This window comes from Amborella trichopoda, chromosome 7, assembly GCF_054954075.1.
Source record: "Amborella trichopoda isolate Santa Cruz 75 chromosome 7, AtrichopodaSantaCruz75HAP2 v2.0, whole genome shotgun sequence".
Taxonomy (NCBI): Eukaryota; Viridiplantae; Streptophyta; class Magnoliopsida; order Amborellales; family Amborellaceae; genus Amborella; species Amborella trichopoda.
This window is the reverse complement of record NC_142342.1, coordinates 44,354,108-44,377,435: the sequence shown is the minus strand read 5'-3', so window position 1 is coordinate 44,377,435 and position 23,328 is coordinate 44,354,108. Positions and strand designations below refer to the sequence as shown.

Sequence of the window (23,328 nt, the reverse complement as noted above, 5' to 3'; positions counted from 1 at the left end):
TAGTATTTGTGGAGAAAAATATACAATGAGATCATTTTATCTTCAATAATAGTGATCACAATCAATCTTGATCATTTGATGTGAAATTAGATAATTACATTTATTTCATTGACCAAGCTCAAACTTCAAAAGAAATTTTCTCAAACTTTGTGACACTTCCAAGCTATTAGATTTCACATCAAATAATTGCAATTAATCGTGACCTCTTTGTATCAGAAGTAAATAATCATCGTATACTATCCCAATTTGTGAAGTGGAATAAGAATATATTGGTTTTGGAACAACATATTTTGAAAATAAGTTTAGAGGTTCCATTGAAAATAAGTTTGGAGGTTCTATTGTTCCTCCAGTCGCTCTTATGCCACCAAAGGCCATCAAAACACAGATAGCCCAACCTTAATAATGAGAACAAGGGATTGTGAGTCCTCCTAAACCCTAAACCCCTCCAACCCTCTGGGACTTTCACCGACTCTCCAACTTTCTAGATGGTGAACAACCCACCTCATCCTCAAGTTTGCCATGGTGCTAGCCACAAATCTTGTCCAGGATGGACATCCAACCAGATGGAATCCTTGGCAATCATCATTAACTTGCCGAAGAATTCGATGTAATATTACCTTCTTCAGTCTCGTTAAATATAGAAGCCTTTGAATGGAGCGCCTTGATCAGCATGAACCTTTGACTTGATGATCAAAATTTGGTTTTCCACATGATCAGTCTCCTCCCAGAATTCTTGACCAAAGATTAGGACAGGCCTTTGCCAATTCTGCAGACACGAGAGGTAAGCCCAAGGTATTTCCCAAGAAGGGAATCCAGACTACATTCCAAATCATGGGAACGCAAATTCTCTCCCTCTCTCTCTCTCTCTCTCTCTGATTTGTTGACGGAATATACAGTAGGTTGGAATGGAACCCGCGACATCACATCATGGCTCCGCCACCCTGACCAATTCATGCCTATTCCCAAGTCCATGCACCCTAATACTTGACAAGGTGAGGTTCCTTCAAATTATCCAGGAATCACCAAAATCAACAGCTCGAAAACTAAGAGCATCATCTCTGTAATGCAGGGAGATGATCAGATTCACAAAGGATATTGTAAACCTTATGAGGAAACCAGGGGTCCAAAATCTCCATCAATAGCTGTAAACAAAAAGAACTATAAAAGAAGTCTTTGGAGCATATCAAAAAATAAAATAAAATAACTATTAAGAGACCGACAAAAAATAAGGTTCTTTATCATCCGCCAAGCAAGCAACTTGCAATAAATCATCTTTCAAATTCACATTTCATGAAAACAACAGATTTTTTAACAGATTCAAACCTTATTAAAAACACAACCGACTCAGTCATAAAAAGATTTATATAAAATTACAATTAATATTAAAATCACCACAATATTGAGCACGCATTACAAAGCAATTAATAATACAGTTCTTACCATGTTAAGTTCATTAAAGCCATATCAAAATTCTGAAGCATCATATTCAGGAGAAGAATCCACCCCAAGTTCACTGGAAATGGGTCCATCCTCATCCTCATCCCCATCTTCCTCATCAGAATCATTGACAGCACCAGGCCGTCTATCAGTGTCAACTTCCATACCATTAACTTGCCTTACGAATTGACCTCGAATTCGAGGCCTCCTTTCTGCAAGGCGTTTTCTGTTGACATATCTTACTTTTTTGTCAAAACACCGATCTTTCCTTTTCTGCCGGAACTTAATCAATGCTGCTTCTCTTTTATCCACTCGAACAGACTTCACTTCTGAGGTTACATTGTTTGTCAGTGCAGGCCATGGCATTTGAACAGGTTGTAAATGGACCCCAATAGGATAAAATGAACATGTTGACATCATAGTCATGCTACGGCAGTGAGGATAAGTATTGTAAGGAGGAAGGACACCTGAAGAACAATGTTGTCGTACATCATGCACACCTCCTTGAAACAGCTGTGCAGATGGCAGTACAATATGGTTGACAGTTCCCGACATGCAAAGTGGAGGTGTAGAATGGGAGGAACCCGAAATGCCAACCTGACCAGAGTTGCCTGAACACAGTTTGATGTCATGAATCTGCTCATTATTTAGTTTCATTTCTTGCGTACACTTGGATGGCACTGACATGCCACAAGAATATTGGACAATGTTCACATCAAAGTCCTTGTCACCTGATGGAACATCTTTCCCATAAGACTTTCTCCTTGTATCTCTACTTGGAGATCCATCAGCATCTCGGCCTACAGTAATTAAGCTACCAATTACAGGTTGCTCTCTTGGGTGTTCCTCTGAACCCTTGTGAGAGTTCTCCCCCAAAGATCTAACCCCGGAAAATTTGTTCATTATTGTACTTGATTTGACATATGTGAAGAAGGCCGATGACTTCCCCACCTTCAATTCACTTTTCTTTGGGATTGATGAGACTTTTCCTGAAGATTTAGAACTAAGCGAGAATTCAACAGCAAGTGCATTCAAAAATCCAAATTCAAAGTGAAGTATGAATGTACTCACCTGCATAATAGTTCAGTGGCAGATCCTCTACTCGATGATCTGATAAATGTTTATGTGAAAGCTCCACATCGGCCATTGCATGGGACTACAAAAGTGAAGCCATTTCGGTAAACTTCTATGCAATAACTTGAAAAATGCCACACTTTTAAAATCAAGGATAGAACTAGAAATTGACTGTTGCCGAAATAGTACTAAACATAGCTCAAAATTTAATCAACCATTGTTTTGGTAATCTATGTCCTTAAAATGAAGTAACCTAACAAAGAAGTTGGAAAATGTGGCAACACAGATACTGTGACGAATAATGTTTTCCCATCCACAATCACATCTTATACATTTTGCTAGACCAACTTACAAGAAACAAATGGTTCATCACTATAAAAATGTGAAAGAAGAAAAGACAATGTAAAATCCAAGAATCCTGTCAAGCAGGACCAAAGAAACAAGATCAAGTAAAGTCCAATGGCCCACTACCAGAGCACCATTCAAGCAACCTATCGCACATTGACTGCCCTCACTCCCTCACCATAACTTGCTCCTTCACCCCTTGTAATTAAATGAAGAAACAAAGTTCTTTTGAGTTTCTGACACTCCTCTTTCTAGCTTAGAACACATCTTAAGGAACATGAGACCACAGCCTACATGCTCTAAGTATTGACAGCTCGTTTCCAATTGGATAATTGATGCATTGACAGAATTTCAGAAGAATTCATGGCCATTTGCCTGAGCTAGATAATTTCCTTCATGATATCAACAAGCTTCCAAGGGATGCCGAGCATCCCCTAATACCATTAATAGAGTCCCCTTCAACTATTTAGTTGATCCATGGAAAAAGAGGATTGATCTATCTCCCACAAGATGCAGAAGCGCCTGCCATTGTTGAGTACCCAAACAGAGTGGGCCAGAAAAAGAAAACTTTCCATGTGGCCACTTCTATATATATGGTATTATAGAGCATAAATGTCTATGATTGATAACCATGATTGCTCAAAATCTTCATTCTAAATAGACAGGTGAACAAATACTCTTCGGCCATATCCTAATGTTCCATGCACCAGAAAGATGGATTTGATTTCCACAGCTCAAGAAACTGCCATACTATTGGATTTACTGTCTTCAATCCAAGACCTCTACCACTGCAAACCAGGTGTCTTACCACTAAGCCAAAGGCTTGCGACTATAAATGAGGGCTATTTAAGTCCAAAATCACACAATTTGCTTTCTTGCAGCAGTGTTTTACAACTCACTAATCAACACGGCTCGGCAACCAGGCAATTCTAGCTACGCCTTCACTTGCATTCCTTACTACCTGATTATCTATTAGCCAAAGAAAGAGAGAGAAAGCGCGAAAGAGAGAGTAGCAGATTGAAGAGAGAGAGTGGTAGATGGGGGAGAGAAGAGAGTGGCAGATGGAAGAGAGAGAGAGAGAGAAAGCGGCGGATGGGATAGAGAGAGGCGTTTTATCTAGGGTTTGTTGGCCTTGGGGTTCCCTTTACAACTTCTTCAAAGAGAGAGAGAGAGAGGACAGATGGAAGAGAAAGAGAGAGCGTTTGGGCTGGGGGAGAGGGCATTCGGGCCTTTTAGGCCATTTCGAGCTGGCCTGCTTAAAGCCCGACCCATCCCGATAAATAATATTTTACTTTTGGCCAGGCCAGAAGCCTGGACTGGGCCCGAAAACGGCACAAAAAAGGTCCGAATTCATGGCCCGGCCCGGACCATTGGCAGCCCTAATTGTTAGCAGCAGATGAAGGAAACTGCAAGCATATTCATGAAGGAACTATCAATATTCATGTAGGGATCATCACTGGTAAATTTTATGAATTGCTGGTCGTAGCTTGGAGGTGCAGAGGGGAGCTTTGAGAACCATTCTACCTCTCATCCATTTGATTGAATTAAATCAAATCTCGAATATAGCAATCTTGTCATTGGACAATAGTTCTAATGTCATTCATAAGGATGTGTCAGATCCCCAAGTTTCTTATGGGACTTCGTTACATTCATCGAGCCAAGAATTATGAGCTACACTATGAAGTTGTGGGAGAGAGTGATTGAGCAGCGACGAAATAAGTCAATCAGGAAACCTATTCGGTTATGTCAGGGAGGTCAACAATTGAGACTATTTTCCTACTTAAGAAATTGATTGAGAAGTTTAGGGCAAAGGAAAAAAACCTCCATATGGTCTTTATTGATCTAGAGAAGCTTATGATAGAGTACCTCCAAATTTAATTTGATGGGTGTTGGAAAAGAAAGGAGTCTCCAATACTATATCGACTTGATGAGGGATAGATACGAGGGAGTAGTAAATAGTCGCGAACAACTAGTGAGAGACGAGGGACTTTTCAGTGAAGATAAGTCTACATCAGGGGTCAGTGTTTAGTCCATACCTCTTTGTCTTGGTTATGGACGACTTAGCTAGACACATACAAGATGAGGTACCATGGTGTACATTGTTTGCAGACGATATACTCTACATATATGAGATCTGAAGCAGCATCAAAACAAAGTTAGAACTCTAGAGGGATGCTCTAGAATCTGAAGGTTCTAAAATTAGCCAGACTAAGACAAAATATATGAAAATACAAATTTAGTAATAATATGAGTAGAGACAAGGAAATGGTTAAGATTGATGGCCAAGAATACTAAAGAGGAAGATGTTGCACATAGAATTAGAGCCGGGTGGACGAAGTGTAGATGTGCAACCGGAATTTTATGTGGTTGCCGCATACCAATGAAGCTGAAGGGCAAGTTCAGTAAAGCAGTTGTGAGACCAGCTTTGCTTTATGGGACAGAATGTAGGGTGGTCAAGAAACAGCATACGCATAGGTGGAGTGTATGGTCCTTGATATTGAACAAAGATATGGAGACTTATAGTCGTACTGAGGGTATGGCCCTTGATAGAGCAGAATGACGAAACAGGATTCACATATGACCATAAATAGTTAAGATAAGGCTATGATGTTAATGATGAGCATATGCCACCTTATTAGCACCAGCCTTTCACAAAAGTGGGTTGGGTGGCCCTTCTCTCTTACCTTTAAGTGAGTATGCCACACCAAGATTGCTTGGGTGGGGCATGCCACCCCTTAGAGAGAGACTAGAGAAGAGAGAGAAAGAGAGAGATGTGGCGGAGAGAGGAGGGAGGGAAAGGCTACAAATCAAGTGTTTAGAATAAGAAAGGCTGCCCTCCAAATATAGCCTTCAAGAGGTCCCGGTATGCCAATCTGAATTAGAATTATGCTTAGCCATAGTAGGTAACCTGAGGTGAGAGAAACAAATTTGACTAATGAATACAAAAAAACAGCCATCATGATTTAAGGAGGAATCTAAAGGATCCCCTAAATTTTTTACCTACATCCACTTCTAGCCAACCAAGGAGAAGATCAACCAAATCTCATCTTTTGCTTTCCCCAAAATTTTATTTTCTCTACCAAAAACATTTTTAGGAATTGAAAGTCAAAATTTTTGGTCAATTTCCAATTTCCTTTTCTCTCGCAAAAAGTTTTTAGGAATTCAAGTCAAAAAAATTTGGTCAAATTCAAAGATTGAAAGAATATTTTCCAAACACATATATTCTCTACTCCCACAAAATATGTGCAAAAACTTTTTCTCAAAGACTTTGGCGCGTGATCACCATGTGGGGCATGTGGCTTTAGTGGGCCCCACATCCCACTCCATGTGGGTTCCCCAAGTGTGGGATCCCCCCCATGTGGGTCCCACTCATCCGCAACAAAACCAGAAATTATGAAAAATAGCTTTTTAGGGTTTTCTTTTATTGTTGAAAATGATTTTAAAATTTTTAGAAACATTCTAAGAATTGCATAAACATTTCTTAAGCTTAAATTTTTTTTATAAAAGTGTGTTGGTACTAATGGGTCAAGAAAAGTGAAAGTTAGGGCACTAGACACAACCAATAACCATAATCCTCGACTATCTTCTCAAACCAACCCAGCGAGACCCATGACCTACTTGATCATACAAAAGCCCATGATTAGCTCGTCAAGGATGGCCAAATAAATAATGAAACTTAGGTCCCAAAATATGGACTACAAGTTCCCCCTTAAGAGCAAGTGACACGCACATATCATTATAGTACAAGGTAGACTCTCTCTATGCAGACATACACGTATCCCTTTTCAAGGTAGCCTCCTAAAATGCAGTTATCACGTGTATATCCGTGCGGAAGTTTGTTAGAGGATTTAGCCCTCGCTCTCACAAGCCTACAACCTCACACAGAAGACCACAAGGCTCTCCTGGTCGACAAAGCATCCCTAAGCATCTATCCAAACTCAACAAGGGATGACCGTCCTGAAACCCTCAATGGTAGTAGTGCCTATACCCAAGGGAAAGGGTTTTGGACATGAACAGGGCTATAGACCATCTAACCCTTAATCAGTCAACAAACACATACACTCCCACTAAAGTGTATAATTTAAATATAATGTTTTTATTTGCATGCTCTCACGGACTTTAAAGGCCACAAAACCCCAACAATCTCAGATCGACTGTCACTTTGAAAGTAAAGATGTGACCACTAAGCTCATATGTACTCCATATATGAAGACCAAAGATCTGCTAGGTGATGTCTTTACCAAAGCAATGGGAAAGACTCTGATGCACACAATTACTTCCAAGTAGGGCATCCTTGACATCCATGCACCAACTTCAGGGGGAGAGTATAAGATAGTGTTGCATATATTCCATGGAGTACATTATGCATTGTAGTACTGAGACGGTCATTGTAATCCAAGAAGACATGTCATTTTTGCAAAACAAAAGGCAAATATATCTCATATATATTGTAATGAAATCCTAGCGGATGTGATTTGGTCCATTTTTTTTTTTCTACAGTCGCTTACAAATTTAGTCATGTTACAAACTGAGTATAGTCAAAAAATATAATTGATGGGAAAAAATGGGGCATCAGTAGATTCTTTATTTAGTAAACCATTCAACTAGGTAAACAATCTAGAAGCGCACCGAATCTCGCAAGAAGTTCATATTTACGTCACAACTATCTGGATGATTTGATACACTTGATTCGGGAACTGTACTTCTTCTTGATTTCTTATCATCTGTCTCATCTGAGAAAAGAGTAGTGCTGTTTGTATTTGCACTACTAGGGTCTGACATCATCAACTCAAAATCATGGTTCAAAATGTTCTTCTTCTCCATCCCAAGCTGCGTTTAGTAGGGAATCCAGTGTTGCTATCAGTTGTTAAAAGACATTAAGCTAAGCTCATCAATGGTAAGAGAGTTAGAAGAAAAGTACCACCCACCATGCGCCGTGTCCTCCACATGTGAATCCACAAGTTAAGAAGCTCGTTGGTGCGTAATGGCTTCACGAGATAATCCGCAGCTCCATATCTCAGGCACTTGACCACAACAGACACATCATCCTGGGCAGACATCACTGGGTAGGAGATGAACAACCATGTCAAGTGGACAAATGAAGCCAATTTGAGGGAACAAAAGGAAATGAGGATGACAGCCAAGAGAGAGGGAAATCGACAGAGGGTGCACATTCTACTCACCGACAATGGGTATGTGTCTCAAGTTCTCCTGCCTTGTAATGTATTTGAGCAGTTTCAAGCCTTTGGATATGGGAAGATCAACCTCTGCAAGTATAATATCGATGTCGGGTCCTTGCACATTAAGGGCATCGATGACCTGTCTTGCACTCCTCACTGAGGTTACTGGCCAGAAAACGGATCCATTAAAAAAAAAAACAAAAAAACACATTTATCAGTAGCTGACATCACTGTCCAGATAACACACAATAAAAAAAACAATCATCAGTAGCCACCTCTCTCTCTCACACACACACACACACAAATAGGAAGAAATAGCACGAGACAACGTTGGTAATAAGAGAACCGAGAAGGAAGGAGAAGGTAAAGGTATGTACGATAAGTAGTGTACCTTGATAAGAGCACTTGCACAGCAGTCGCAGAACTTCCTGGGAACTGCTAGAATCATTGTCACACAATAAAATTCTTACCTTGCTCCGATCCAGGAGCTGTTGCTGCTTGTTTCCATTGCTATCTCCATTCCAATTCAAAACCGCACCACTTCCTTTGCCTTTGTGGGCCATCAAATGACAAGTGAAACTGGACAAGACCACTTGGCAGACCACCCACTATGATTTCAAGAGTATTAAGATTTGAAATCAGTGACAATGAGGAGAAGATGCTTATCCAAGGAATAAACTCAAAACTGAAAAGATAAGAAGAGTAAGAAGATGGGAATTTCTTCTACATGGAATCAACACAAGGAAGCAAGAGGAGTGCATTTGTGTGTGTGATTAGCGGACAAGGCATGCAATGCACGACCCTAACTGGTGGTAAGAGAGATATCCAAAACTAAGGAATAACACTAAAATAAAAATCACCTAAACACTAAGCCATTTTACTCAACATAACATAAATTTCATCACAAATATACAATAATTGACATTCAAAACATACAAATATCAAAAAGCATGACCAGAAAAGGATAATAACTTTTAAAAATTAATTGACAAAGCAGAATCCATGAAAATACAGAGAAAATGACAGATTGAAAAACGTAAGTGTCTACAAAATTATTCAAAATTGATATAAGGGTGTGGTTTGCATAAGGTTGCAACCTTAAACACTCAAAGTAAGATGCACTAAAAAAATTTATCGTAAGATGTAATTTTGGTGTTAAAATTCTTAGAATGGCTTAAGAATCCATTGTCATCTCTAATTATATAATTTTAGACTTCAAAAGTGCTTCAAATCAAGTAGATCTATAGGCACATGCAAACATTGGAAATGGATGGTCCAGATAATGTGTTGCTAGATGCACTATTTTTGGGACTCGAAGTCATTTTTTTCATGGTCATCCATCTCGATGTCAAGATGATCAATTAGTGGGTTTTCCAACTTCAAGAAAGCCTTTTATGATGGATTTTAGGTGCATCATAATTCTACATTTTAAGATTCCAACCTTATATAAACTTTTTCCTTGATATAATATGACTAAGTATAGCAATATCTCCTCCAAAATCCCAATAGAAAAAAAAAAGAATTTCAGAAATACCTGCAAAGCTCTACAAGCTTCGCCGATTGAATATCCAAAAAGTGAGTAACAAAGAAAATCTGTAACTGAAAAGAAAACTAAAAAAGCCCATCATCAGTTCATGAAACACAGGTTAAATTCAATCAGCGACTTTGTGGAGGTGTTATTCCAATTGGTTAAGCCGCTAATGAAGAGAGGGAAAAAATAAAAGAAACACCCATCAAGTACAAACACATGCCAATCAATAAATAATTATGATAAATTGTGTACAATCATATAAACATGAAGGATACTCTCAAAAAAAAGAATCATATAAACATGAACGATATGCCTCCTTATTTAAATTCATAGGGGCAATATCGACATAAATCCCTGCAAAATATATGAGCAAATAAATATGCATACGTAAGACTTAAACTGTGATAACAAAAAGGCTCCAATACCATTTACCATCGCATACACAGTTATGCACACATTAATACATCTATATATATATAAACTAAGTAGTCTACAAAACCATAGAATATAAACTTGAGCTCCATGGCGAAAAGGGGCAAGCCATTAACTACTGACATACATACTTGCACTTGTGTGAGCACATCCATGTATTGACAGCATTTGCTTAATACTCACATACAAAAACACAATCATATATTTACATGGATACACATGCAATAAGGTCCGTGTTTGTGCAATTCTTCTAATGATTTATGAAATATCAATAACTAAACTTTCAATTGATATTTTTTTATAGTTAGATTAACACAATTCCTACTCATTAAAATTGTGAAAGAGATGGATGGCAGTATTAGAAAAAGAGATGAAATCAACAGTAAATATGAGAAAAAGGGATAGGATGAAAACTTGAGGGAGAAAGCCTGCCTCAATTGCGGTTAGAAAATAAAAAAAAACTATACAAATTATGCATCCATCCCAATCTGGGATTCATGGATATTATGGAAGTAAATCGATTTATGAAAGAAGAAGTTTTACATGTTACAGAGATAAATACAAATTTCGGACAACATTTAGATTTGTATAATTTGGTGTAAATTATTTTTAGAAATACAAGACAATATGCACTAAAATTCAAACACAATTAAGAAGCTACTCTATTATGCCTATCCTTTTACTTGGAAATAGAGAATCAAGAAAATACAAAATTTATCATAAGGAGGCATATCGTTCATGTAGGGATCACCCTTAAAAGCCAATAGGATGATATTGCTGGACTCACCCTCAACTATCACGTCACTACCAGAGTCTCCCAATCAAAGGCTCCTTTTGAGTCCTTCAAGTAGGGAGATTGTCTTGGCCATTGTTGAGTCAACAATACCAATATAGCCAGAGCGGAGGATATGATTTCCCTGGCAATCTCTTAGGATGGCCCGTAACCTGCAGGGCAAGGTCTAGAAGAGAACAACAACCATTGACCTTCGAAGAGCCATGCAATGAGGGGCTCCAAATGCTTGATCTAGTGATAGCCAAGGCCCAGAAGGAAGAATGTCCCTCCAATTTACTACAAAGTCCATGGGAGAGAAGGTGTGTAGATATTTGTAGCTTTTGGTCTAAAAAAAAGTGGATGCTCGTATTCTATCCTGGATGGCTTGAACAGTGAATGACTTCCCTTAAAAATTTTGGTTATTTCTTTTCCTTCAAAAAATGGTCCATGAAGTGAAGAGCCAAAGCACATGAAGGAAAAGGTCTGCCGCAGGGTAAGGTGGGGAAGAAGGCTTGGAAGAGCAGTCAAGCAGAGAGTGGCATAATCCAGACCCAGTCATAAGTGTCGTAGCAGGCTAGTCCACAACTGCGCAGCAACCTCACAACGTAGAAATAGGTGTTCAATGGTTTCCTCCTCTTTACACATGATGCAACAGTTGGAAAGTTGGAAACCCCTTCTTTGGAGCTGGTTTGTGGTGAGAGCACGATTGCATAAAACTATCCAAAGCTCGTATTTTGCAAGGGATTGGGACATTTCAGACTGTATTAGTAATGAACAGGAGGGCCAGGGTTGGGTTAAGGCCTTTATAGAACGAGATAGTAAATTTACTACGGAAGGTGGGGTCCAAAAGATTGTGCCCCTTCCCTCCACGAAGAAAGATTGCAGCAGGTGGAACAATGTAGTCAGATCTTGGGATTCATAGTCGAACAGTGGACTATGAAAAGTGGGGTTCCACACATTGGCCACCCAACCCCTCCCCCCGCCTTTATTTCCACCAAGAGGGCGACAATGATTTAGGGATTTTCGCTAGCCTCATTGGATTTGGCAAACAGTTTTCCAGGACTGAATCCCAAAGCCACAGATCTTTCCAAAACTGGACTCTTTCATCTTTGTTTACTTTGTCCCTTGAACTTATAGTGCCTTTGTCCAATGCTTTTCCAAGTCGCGGTGGCACAAGCATTGGGATGCCTTTGGGAAACCAGCCTAAGTCATCCATTTCGTAGTTCTCCAATAGCACCGTTTACCATAGACGGTTCTCTGCCATTACCAAACGCTACCACCAGGGCCCAAGTGGGCAATGTTGCAGTCATGTAATTTCTTGATATCCAATCTGTGCTCCTTTTTGGGGGAGTGCACTTTCTTTCAAGTAATGAGGTGTACTTTGTGGTCTCCATTCGACCTCAACCATAAACTCCATGAGGTCTCCAATTTGGCTGCAAGGGATGAAGGCATCATGAGGCTCTTCAGTTTGGCTATGATGGATGCAAGTGTGGAGAAGAAAGAAATTTGGAAGATATATGTCAGAGCACAAGGCTTCGATGAGAGTTATGCTGCCTCCCAATGACAAATTCCTACCCCTCCAAGCAACCAATCTTGCGCTGAAATTTTTCTAAGATATGGTCCCAAAGGTGCTCGCATGGTTTACCTAGGCAACGAAGCAAACCCAGATATCAGGATGGGAGAAGCATGCTCCCGCTACCTAGTCTACGAGCTAGGTAACTTAGGCAGCTATTCCACTCCACCTCCCATGATTTTCATCTTTACCATATTAACCTTCATGCCAATTGACATCTCAAAACATCAGAGCAATAGCCGATGGAAGTCCAACTGCTCAACAAGGTCATCATAGAAGATGAACATATCATCAGCATGTGAATTTTGGGCCCTTCGGGAGGAGCAGAAGCCCTTAAGCCTGTCAAGCCAAGAGATTGATTGGCTGAAGACCTCAGCCACTATAGCAAAGATGAAAGGGTAGAGATGTTCTCCCTATCTCAGGCTTCTGGAGGTAGGGAAGAAACCTCTAAGGATCCGTTTACAAGGATGGAAAAGAAATATGAGGAGATGCACCCCCTAATAGAGGATCTCCATCACTCACTGAACGCCATTCTAGATAGGACGTTGTCAAGCAGAATCAGTCCGCATAATGGTAGGCCTTTCCCATACAAGTTTGACCACCAAGTGAAGAGCCATGTGCGTAGCGAATAAGTTCACAGGCCAGCAAAGCCCTGCATAGAATTTGTCTATTTTCAACAAAGGCTTTATGTGTCGGGGAAACAACCAGGTTGAGTACCTCTTCCAGTCTCGAGGCTAGGACCTCAGCGAGGACTTTGTAGAATCTATTGAGGAGACTAAGTGGGAGGACGTCTTAAAGGTGTTTTGCCCCTTGGCCACGAAGGTGGAATTCATGCATTTATGGATTCTACCACTGTGTTAAAACAGGTTAAAGAAGGCTAGAAAGTCTAGAGCAAGGACATCCCAGAATCTATAGAAGTCAATGACAAGGGACCCATCAGGACCAAAGGTTTTGCCCTGGTCCAAAGCCCACCACTTCCCAAAGGACCTCTTGTTCATCGAAAGTTCTTTCAAGCTAAGCCACCATGTCCTTGGCAAAGCCATGAAAGAAAAGTTGGACAAATGTGGTAGAGGGCCATCCTTGGAAGAGAATAGTTTTTAAAAAAATTTAATGACTAGTTTGACGTGATGGAGGTCCTCGAAGACATGACCACAAAATATAATCTAGGTAATGCTATAGGTTGTTCTTCAGCAATTTGTTATTCTGTGGAAGGAAAGTTGTGTTTTTGTCCCCTGCCTTCCCTGGATCGCTGGTACCGATATTCTTCTTCTTGCCTAGGGGTGGCCTCCTATACTTGAGATAAGTCTCTAAACCCTTCAATCAGGTCTAGGTTCTCCATCTCTTTCTTAAAGGACTCCTTACATGAGTAAATATTTCCAGACAACAGTTTGCTTGATGCAGGATTTGAGAAAATAGTGAAATAGCAAAAATTTCAGGCCAAACACAAGTAACAACTTGGAGAATCCTAGGGTTTCCTCCTAACCTTAAGCTAGGGTTCCAAAAGCCTATGCTTTTCTTTCTCTTCTAATTCTGAAAATCACATGGCATGAGCCCTCAAGGCCCCACGCACCTTTTAAAGAATAATATTTAATGTTCAAGGACATTAAATGTCCATGCTTAAACACAAAATGCATGATGATAATTCTACCCCATCTAAGTTCTTTCTTATTTTGGTGTCGCATGTCGCAAATAGATAACAATTGAGAACAATAGCCCGAGAATAGTATCCATGAATAGTAACCAGTAAATAGTAAAAGAAAGACTAAAAAAGACCCTAGAACACCTAAAAAACCTAAAAATAAACCCTAAAGCTAAAACAAATATATACATCCTTTGAAATCAAATAAATATTCAAAATAAGAATAATTTTTCCCTCCATCATTCTCCCATGGTTGGTCAAATATGTTCTCGAGTTTTGCAGTGTGCTAAGATGAAATTTGCATCACTCCCACAACCTTCTTCAACCCTAATGTTGTAAACACAATCCTGGGACTTGTGCTTCATTACACTAATCAAAGCACAATGATTGTGCATTGAAACTTAGTCTTTACCATCAATTGATATATCCATAAACAAAGGTTTATTGCATGTCGATAGAGTCTATTTAGCCACATAAACTTGCTGAAATTGCATCAGTTCAGCCATATAACCATGTTGAAATTGCTTAGGCTCAGCCGCAGAATACACCACTTCTGCATCTTTGAGATAAACATCAGATTCAGTGGCCGAACCAACTTCACGTATTGATTCTCATTGAGTCCTTCACTTTTTCCATCATCAAATATCAGTTCAACCATGAAATCTTGTTCATCATCATAGATCAGATCTCCTACAAGCTCTTGTTCTTCAACTAACTATATATAGAAGATTGGTGGCAAATCCCAATATACAACCTATTGATTTTCAATACAGCCCTTGTCAAAGCCAAGAATTTCCTCCTTCAAATTGAAAACCCCAGAGACATGTTCCCCTAGGTCTTCGATTACTTTCGACGTCACAAGGGGCACGGAGGTCAAATGGGTTTTACACTTTTACTCAACATCTTTTTGGACAGAAAGATCACCGTCTTTCCCGTGAATAATGCTTGCAATTTCTTCATCTCTGGGATCACGATGTGGGTTTACGAAATTTCCCAGTCCACAATTCCTTCTCGCTACCATGGGTTCGCTGAAGTCACAAACCCTAAGCTAAGTAGTAGAAAAAACTCACTAAAATCACTAAGATCTAGGTTAATTTAGCAAGACCTGGCCCATAATCAAGAAACCCTAGACTTGGTTGTAGTTTTCTAGCTCTGTTGATGAAGAAACCCTGAGCTATAATACTAAATTGATGCAGGAAATTTAAGAAAACAGTAAAATCAGCAAAAATTTCAGGCCAAACACAAGCAATAACTTGAGCCATAATACTAAAATGATGAAGGAAATTTAAGAAAACAGTCAAATCAGCAAAAATTTAAGGCCAAACACAAGCGATAACTTGGAGAAACCTACGGTTTCCTCCTCACCCTAAGCTAGGGTTCCAAAAGCCAAGGCTTTTCTTTTTCTTTCAATTTTGAAATCACGTGGAATGACTCCTCTAGGCCCCATGCACCATTTAAATAATAACATTTAATGTTTAAGGACATTAAATGTCCATACAATAATTAAAATGACCCCAAAAGTGCTAACTTAAACACAAAATGCATAATGACAATTTTACCTATGTGACCACTAAAACGTGAATAGTATCCATGAACAATAACCAGTGAATAGTAAAAGAGAAGAATAAAGAAAACCTTGAACACCTAAAAAACATAAAAACACTAACAATAAACCGTAAAACCAAAATAAAAAGATACATCCTCTTAAACAATGTTCAAGAAGGTGGAGGCGCCTGCCTAGGCGGCCATGCACCCAGAAATACCTTTGGGAAGGGGCTGGGGAAGGTGTGAGGGCAGGCATCCGTTACACCTTGGCTATAGTTTACTTATTCAAACATAGGCATTGTTTTTTGCACTATAGCTTATTTATTTCAAACAACAATATACCAATAATTTCAAATATGTACATGAAGGAATATACACAATATTTATTAACTTTTTCACATAAATTCTTTGTTGTGTAATATGAAACTGTATATTGCAATACCATTGATCCATAGTCAAATTTCAAATTTATTATTAGTTTTTGGGAGGTTTAGCCAAATTTCTTAATTTTCGTATAATTAATTTCCCATCTAATCAAACATGAAACAAACCCTAATTTATGGGGGGGTCCCTTGCACATTTAGTAACGCATATCATTGAGACTGGTCCTTTTTATCATCAATGATCATTTCAAAATCACGTTTAATGAATAAAAAAAGCCATCTTTCTAAAACAATCAACATAAATCATAACTCAATTCCTCAAATTCCATTAATTGCTCCCAATTAACCATTAGTCGCCATTACAGCAGCCAAAAATCAGTGATATAATGAGAAAACCCATAGGGCCCCTCAATAAGGTTTTCTTTTCTTTTTCTTTTTTTCTCTTTTTCTTTTTTTTTTGTGAAAGTGCCTCCTTATTAAGTTTATTAGGGGTTTAACACTTTTTTGGGGGTCTAGGGGAGCTAGATTGCCCCTCCAAAACCCTTTCCCCCCTTAGTGAGGAAAAAATACTTTTTTGCCCTTGGCCAACGGCCTTTTTCCAGCCCTCTGCCAAGTGTTCCAATCGCCCGTGCGTAAGCATTTTCGCCCGGCAGCCGAATTTTCAAACGATGCTTTGAAATTAAACGAATATTAAAAACAAGAATAATTTTGTCATCCATCATTGATCCATTGTCCAAGCAATTGTTTTAATAATTCAAGCTTTTTGGTGAGGCAAAATCCCACCAAGCACTGAGCTTCATAAGAGCTCTAACATTGGTGGATGTTGTCAGAGAGGGAGACACCGGGCTTTTCGAACCATGCCAGCTAAAACCTGAAGTTTTACAACACCTAGGAACAAAGGTCAGGGTCAAGAGTATTTGCTTGTGCTCAGAGGTGTTCTCGACCAAGGTGTGGGGGTGTGGAAGTGTATGCCTATGAAGTGTGGTCTCCCATTTAGGGAGACCAAGAAACTATTTATCTTCATAAGGGTCAGAAAAAAGACATGGTTGGACCATGCAAAGGTGGATCCATAGAGAGAGGCAACAATAAGCCAATTTCTGAAATCAAAATCTGAGAGGCTGACGTGCTTGCCATGATACAGCCATTGTGGTTCTTCTCATGATACCAGTGAATGCCATTAGAATCACCACCAATGACCCAAGGAAGCGTCGGCAAATACTCTCTTAGTTGGAGTAATTCAAGTCGTACACGATGGAGAATTTCCAGAGAAAGAAGCAGGTTACCCTCGAAAGGGAAATTAATAAGACCCCTATGTTTGTATACATTAGGAAGTGGTCTTTTGGGTCACAAATGATGCAAATGCCCCCAAGGCTCCTTGAGCTTTTTGCTGGGGTTGTGGCTTTTCAATGCCTTGACACCAAGATTTTATATGGTTCTTAGTCACAGTGGGAGTGACCAAGAAAATATGACTTGCCGGATCTGTGCGAACTTGAATTTGGAGGCGGTGCCCATAGAGTCACAAAACCAATATCATTAGGATTATGTTTAAGGGGTGTTGTACCAAAAGGGGTTGAGGGTTCCCTTGATCAAGGTCGGCGAGATCACCTCATGATTGGTTTGAGCCAGGGCATGATATTTTGAGTTGATATGTTTTTGTATGTTATGAAAATGGTTGAATGTGGATCAAGATCTATATATGAGACTTTCTGAGATTTTCTGTATTGAGCCTTGTGCGAGAAGGATAGGCACTAAGAGGACATGAGCCAAATCTCTGCCATTGATCCTACCCGCAACATGAGCATATGAAAGTTGAAAAATGGAAAGCCGCTTTCACTCAGGTTAATCCACTAAGTAGAGACATGCAGGAACAGATCGAGCTATTGTATCCACTAGATGAGGTTCTTCATCAAAAAAACTAACAAATGAACCTAAAAAATGTGCCAACTAAGATAGCCATGTTTTCCATGATTTTGTAGTGTTTACTAAAGGGATCGGGGCAGACAAGGAAAAGATTAAGGCCATTGTACAGTGGCTTATACCATGATTAGTCGAAGATGTCATGGTCTTGTCACCCTTTATAGGCAATTTATTCACAATATTAGCACTCTTAATGCTTTGCGACTAATCATATCAAGCAAAGGAAGTTCATATGGACCAAGCCTATGAAGAAGCCTATAACAATGCAATAATGCATACAATAACATGAATACGTGATTTATGTGATAGTAGGCTGTTTAATTTATTGCTCATCTTTCGTATATACGTTGTTTGATTAGTCAATAGCCTAATAACCTGATAAAGAGTAATAGAGTTTAACGTCTCTGTTCTCTAATAATATAAGCCAATTAACATGTAAAATAAAATGATACATCTTGTTCATTAAACTAAATAAAAGAAATAGCAATTACCAAGTGTCCAAACAAGCACGTAGAAAATACATTAGCATCTAGTAAGTAGCAACCAAGGTATCATTACACAATAGGCTGCAGCATATGGCCAAAATGCCATATAATCGTGAGTCATGACATAACATCCAACTACCAAAACTACTCTACAAATGACAGGGACATTGTACCAAAACTCCAAACGACCAAAACTTCATGAAATATAAAATAAAAACAACAATAGCTATACCAAATATCTTGACTCCCAATCAACCTAAGTACTCTTTTTTTATTGGAGGGGACATGTTGAAGTGTATACATTATAGGTAGAAATGAAACCCACGACATCACATTGTTGTCTGCCACCCTGACCACCCAGAAAGAAATAGTCTTGAGCAAAGAAAATTTAATGATTTAGTATTCATCCAATACAAAACAAAGAGTAAGGGTCCGTTTGATGGCACCGTAATATTCTAATATTTTAGGATAATATAGAATCTTATCTAATTCTAATCATATGAGTTTACCTGCCTTGTTTGATAGGGTCAAATCATAATTTCTAATATTCAGATAACTCCCAAATATCTAAATCTCCAAATATTCAACTTGTACTTCAATTTTGCGGGATTTGATTTCTATTTGCGTCTCTCTCCCTCTTTCATCCACTCATCTCCCTCTTTTGTCCCCTCCCCCTCCCCCTTTTTCTCTCCTCTCAACGAAGATATCCACTCCCCTCCCTTCTCTCCCTCAATCTCAATCTTTTTCTCTCTCATGGTGGATCGCCCTCTCTCTCTCTCTCTCTCTCTCTCTCTCGTGATGGATCACCAAAGAAAGCGTGGTGAATCGCAAGAGAAAGAAACCCAACCTCTCTCTCTATAAACATTAGGGTTTCACTCTTATGCTTATCTGCTCTTCTTCTATCTTTGTTGAAGCTTAAGCTCTGAGCTTTAATGGTGAATGGAAAATAAAGTGACCCCGATGTCAAGCTTTTTTAAGACCAACATTATAGTGTCTTGGATGATTTCAAGCTTTAGCACGACCCAATCTAAAGACCATGTAAATCACCATTGTTGAAGACTAAGATCAGATAACCTAGAGACGAAAAACCATTGTTTCTCTTTCAAATATATACGAGCAGTCAAACATGCATCAAAAAAATAGAATACAGATAATAGATAATCTTAATATATGGAAAACCTAGCAATGCTTTTATTCAAATTTTAGAAAATCTGAATTTTAAAATTCAGTTGTTTCAAACATACGCTAAAGGAGAGCTATAATAAGTATCACAAGATTGAAACTATTACCATGAAGCATATCGATGCAAGTGGGTGGTTAGTTGATCCCGTATGGAAGATGCCTTCCTTAGAGCGGGTTTGACTTCGAATATGGTTGAGCAGGAGACTGATTCAGAGGAGACAAACGAGGATGGCAATATGCTAAAGAAGTTGATGACACTAATAATGATGGCCTATAGTCAGATGGAGGTGTCGGAGTTCAAGGCAAATAAGAAGATTAGAGATGACAGTTCATTTTCAGTTTGCTTGCTTGCCTCTTTTGAGTGTTTTCTCTAAGACATCAATGAAATACTGACATTTTAATCATATGACTCAAATCAATTTGTTCAACTTTTTCAATGTTTATACCTCATGCTTTATACATAATGCACAAATTTCACATAGATTATGTGTGATTATATATATATATATATATAAATATGTGCGTGTGTGTGTATGTGTGTGTGTGTGTGTAGACATTGCATATTCAGTATATATGTGTGTAATATACTTGGGCTAGCTAGACTGGGGTACCTCAGCCTTGAGGAACCTAGCTAGGCAGTGACAAGACCATGGGAGCTAAGCAGGTGCCTCATGGCTGAGGTGACAACCCGCTCACGGCATAGGTGCAGCCAAACAACTTCTTAAGTAAAGGTACAGCAGCATGTAAATGAGGAGCTAGCACTTAGCACCCATTCCCCTGAATCATGGAAGGGATTTCTTTGAGATTGCGAAGGCTACGATCTTGTCTTTGGTAGGTTGGAGGGCTACAGGATCCCATCCCACAAAATAACGCCCCTCTACCCCCAACCCAACCCCCCCAACATCCCTCACCCCACAAAAAAAAAAAACAAAGAGAGAGAGAGTTGTCTGTCATCCCTACATGAGAATTTAAATGTTAAGGACCAAAGAACTAACTATGTAAATTAACATTTTTTTAGCTTCTCCTCACCCTCCTCTTTCTCTTTCCCCTTTTACTTCTCCCTCACACCCACCCTTCTCCTACACCTCCTCCCATCCCTCCTTTTCCCCTTCTTTTCCTTTGCCACTTCTTTCCTCATGCATCTCCATCCCCTCCTCCCCTCTTCTCCTCGTCCTCCTCTTTCTCTTTCTCCTCCACCTTCTCCTCCACCTCCTCCCATCCCTCCTTTTCCCCTTCTTTTCCTTTGCCACTTCTTTCCTCATGCATCTCCATCCCCTCTTCTCCTCATCCTCCTCTTTCTCTTTCTCCCTTCACCTTTTTCTCTCACCCACCTTTCTCCTCCATCACATCACCACCTCTGTCTGCCCTCTCTCTTCTCGCACTATGGTGGACGTGCCCCGCTAATGCCTTCATCACAAGAAGAGCTTGCTTGGCCCAAGTTGTTGCCCCATTGAATAAAACAAGCAACAGAATCTCAGAAGTTGGAGCCTCTAAGGCCACCAATCTAACTTCTCGGACCTTTTTTAGGGTATTTTAGGCTATTTCGTTTCTGGTTTTTTAAGGTTCACTTTGGTTTACTAGTAACGTTTTTGAATTACCTTTTGTCTAGATAATCTCCTCCCCCACCCTCCCTCTCCAAATTAACCCCCTATTATTTCTTTCAACCTCTTTCCCTTATCTTTTGTCTGAGCACCCAGCTTGTAATTTTCCCTTCTTTTATAAAGTTAACCATTTCTAAATAAAATAGTATAATAGTCTTTTCAATATTTGGTGATGCTATCCCAACATTTGCCTCGATTTCTTGTCATCTTCAATGACACAAGTGATTGAACATTTAATACCAACTTGTATTGGAACTCTAGAATACCTAACTTAATCTTGATTTCTTCTTTTGATAAAAAAGGGTGGTATTCCATATGCTGCACACACATATCTTCTTCTTCATAATTGATTTTCAAAATTTATAGTACTTTTGGGTTGTCAAAATCTTTTGCATTAAGATTTACCTTTTCATGTTCTTCTTTCTCCTGTTGCAATTGATGTAGAAAAAAGCTCTGATAGCAATTGATGTGGAAAAAAAACTCTGATACCAATTGTTGTAGTTAGAAAATTAATTAACCAAAAAAAAGATAAAAAATAAATAGGTGAGGGATTATACCCTCTCTCAAGGTCTCCAAGGGACTCCACCCCAAATATCTCTTCACAATATCTACAAATAACTCTTTTTTCCTCTTATTTATATCTTTCCCGGTCCACTGGTTACATATTTATGGAAGAAAACAAATCTAATATCTACCTTGCACCCTAAAAATTCCAAATCAATACTAAATCCTAACCTTTTATCTTGAAATAAATAAACTTACAATTCTAACCCTTAAATCTGTGCAACCAAAATTTAATAATAACCCTAAAAAAAACTAAAAAACTAAACCAAATTTCAATGTCCTAAGAAAATGAAATATAATCAAACTCTGTTTGCAAGACAATCTTCCCAGCAAAGGAGAATTAATAGTATGCAAAGAAGCATGAAATAACAAAAGGAAAAAGAAGAACAAGAAAACCTAAAATGTTAAGGTCTGCATAGAATAACACAGTCTCCTATTATCACAGTTGGGTGGAGTAAACCACAAACAAACAAACCAACAAAAATATTAAAGAAATAGAGGACGGAGATAAATAAACAAGACATGAAAGCAAAAAGTGATCAAATGATTGACCAAAAAAATGTCAGAGGCAAAAAACGTTCGCTATTGGTAACAAGAACCAAAGGTTCAAATAATATACAAGATCAATACCATGCACAGCATGTCCACAATTCAATAAAAAAGGAGACCACGAGAATTGATAGGATGCAAAGAACCATGGAATGACATAAAGAAAAAAAGAAAAAGAAAAAAAAAACAAGAAGACCTAAAATGTTAACTGAAGGAATGCATATCATACAAAACCCTAACCCAGATTGGAGGTAAGGCGGTAAAGTAGCCAGCATACATGGATCTCTCTGGAAAGCAAAGCAGCAAAGAGAAATGGAGTTTGCGTACGAAGTTTGCAACTGAGCATGTATGTACCCTGGTTGAATGTGTGTGCCAAAATTCCTTTTAGCCAAAAGGAAACCACCATCTCATCATCACCACCCTCGTCTCTCACTCTCCTTCCTCTGACGACAATGAAGGAAGACAAGTCAAACAGACAACATCCCTCCCTCTCTTAATGCTGTTGCGTTATGGCTCCACCTCTCTCTTGAATCCAGTAGTAGCAGTGAAGAGGTGAGTGATGATTCCATGGCTATGCAATGTTTCTTCGAGTCCAGGTTCTGATGACGATGATATCGCCACTCTTCTCTTTACTATGCTATGAGCCCCAGAGTAACAATGTGACCCTCCTCTATTTATCAGAAGTGAGATTAACACACGGGGTAAAGCTCTCATTTGAGCTGAGCACTGTGCAGTATAATTTTGTTATTGCGCTGTCCCTTATCCACGGTTGGGCACGACTTAAACGCCGGGTCGGCACCAGATTACCTTGTTGGTTAGTGTTTATGTTAATAAGAAATTGTTTGGGTCTACAATAGAGTATCTAGATACCTTAGCAAATCGACGATTCATCCATTCGGACTGGTTTTTAACCGATTTATTATTTTTAATATGTTTTTTATATATATTTACTATTTTTTTCATACAGTAAAACGGTGATCCCGACTGTCGATCGAGACCGATTTTTACAATGAGGGTTACAAATTTTTTTTTTGAGGTAAGTTAGTGGGGGAGAAAGCCCCCTATCCGTTTTTCATTCATATTATAAAAATAAATAAAAATAAAGCTCATTGTTTAACA

The 23,328-nt window shown here is 39.0% G+C and overlaps 1 protein-coding gene and 1 long non-coding RNA gene across 15 annotated transcripts; one reads left to right on the top strand and one right to left on the bottom strand.

Annotated features, from left to right (window-relative positions):
• Positions 1-288: 288 nt before the first annotated feature.
• TOC1 (CCT motif -containing response regulator protein) lies at positions 289-22,857 on the bottom strand. 14 transcript variants are annotated; one of them, XM_088871631.1, is made up of 9 exons: positions 22,450-22,857; positions 9,571-9,647; positions 8,428-8,644; positions 8,040-8,201; positions 7,785-7,918; positions 7,486-7,686; positions 2,509-2,593; positions 1,441-2,426; positions 289-1,142 (listed from the first exon to the last, which is right to left on the bottom strand). In XM_088871631.1, the coding sequence occupies exons 1-8, from the start codon at positions 22,613-22,615 to the stop codon at positions 1,465-1,467; spliced, it is 2,004 nt and encodes a 667-aa protein (XP_088727757.1). In that variant the 5' UTR covers positions 22,616-22,857; the 3' UTR covers positions 289-1,142; positions 1,441-1,464. The 14 variants fall into 14 exon arrangements, with proteins under 14 accessions (XP_088727757.1, XP_020524633.1, XP_088727760.1 ...); XM_020668974.2 differs by lacking the exon at positions 9,571-9,647; XM_088871634.1 differs by lacking the exon at positions 9,571-9,647 and having other exon boundaries at positions 289-1,058.
• LOC148781463 (uncharacterized) lies at positions 16,330-17,988 on the top strand. The gene is made up of 2 exons (XR_016059077.1): positions 16,330-16,892; positions 17,240-17,988. It is a non-coding gene; the product is annotated as an uncharacterized LOC148781463 (long non-coding RNA).
• Positions 22,858-23,328: the final 471 nt, after the last annotated feature.

Bases quoted from the DNA above. Each gene is read 5' to 3' on its own strand.
- TOC1 (XM_088871631.1), bottom strand. From the start codon at position 22,615: ATGGTGGTTTCCTTTTGGCTAAAAGGAATTTTGGCACACACATTCAAC. The intron at 8,645-9,570 runs GTATTTCTGAAA...TTGAAATCATAG, and splicing joins AAGCTTGTAGAGCTTTGCAG to TGGGTGGTCTGCCAAGTGGT. The intron at 7,687-7,784 runs GTGGGTGGTACT...TACTAAACGCAG, and splicing joins TGTGGAGGACACGGCGCATG to CTTGGGATGGAGAAGAAGAA.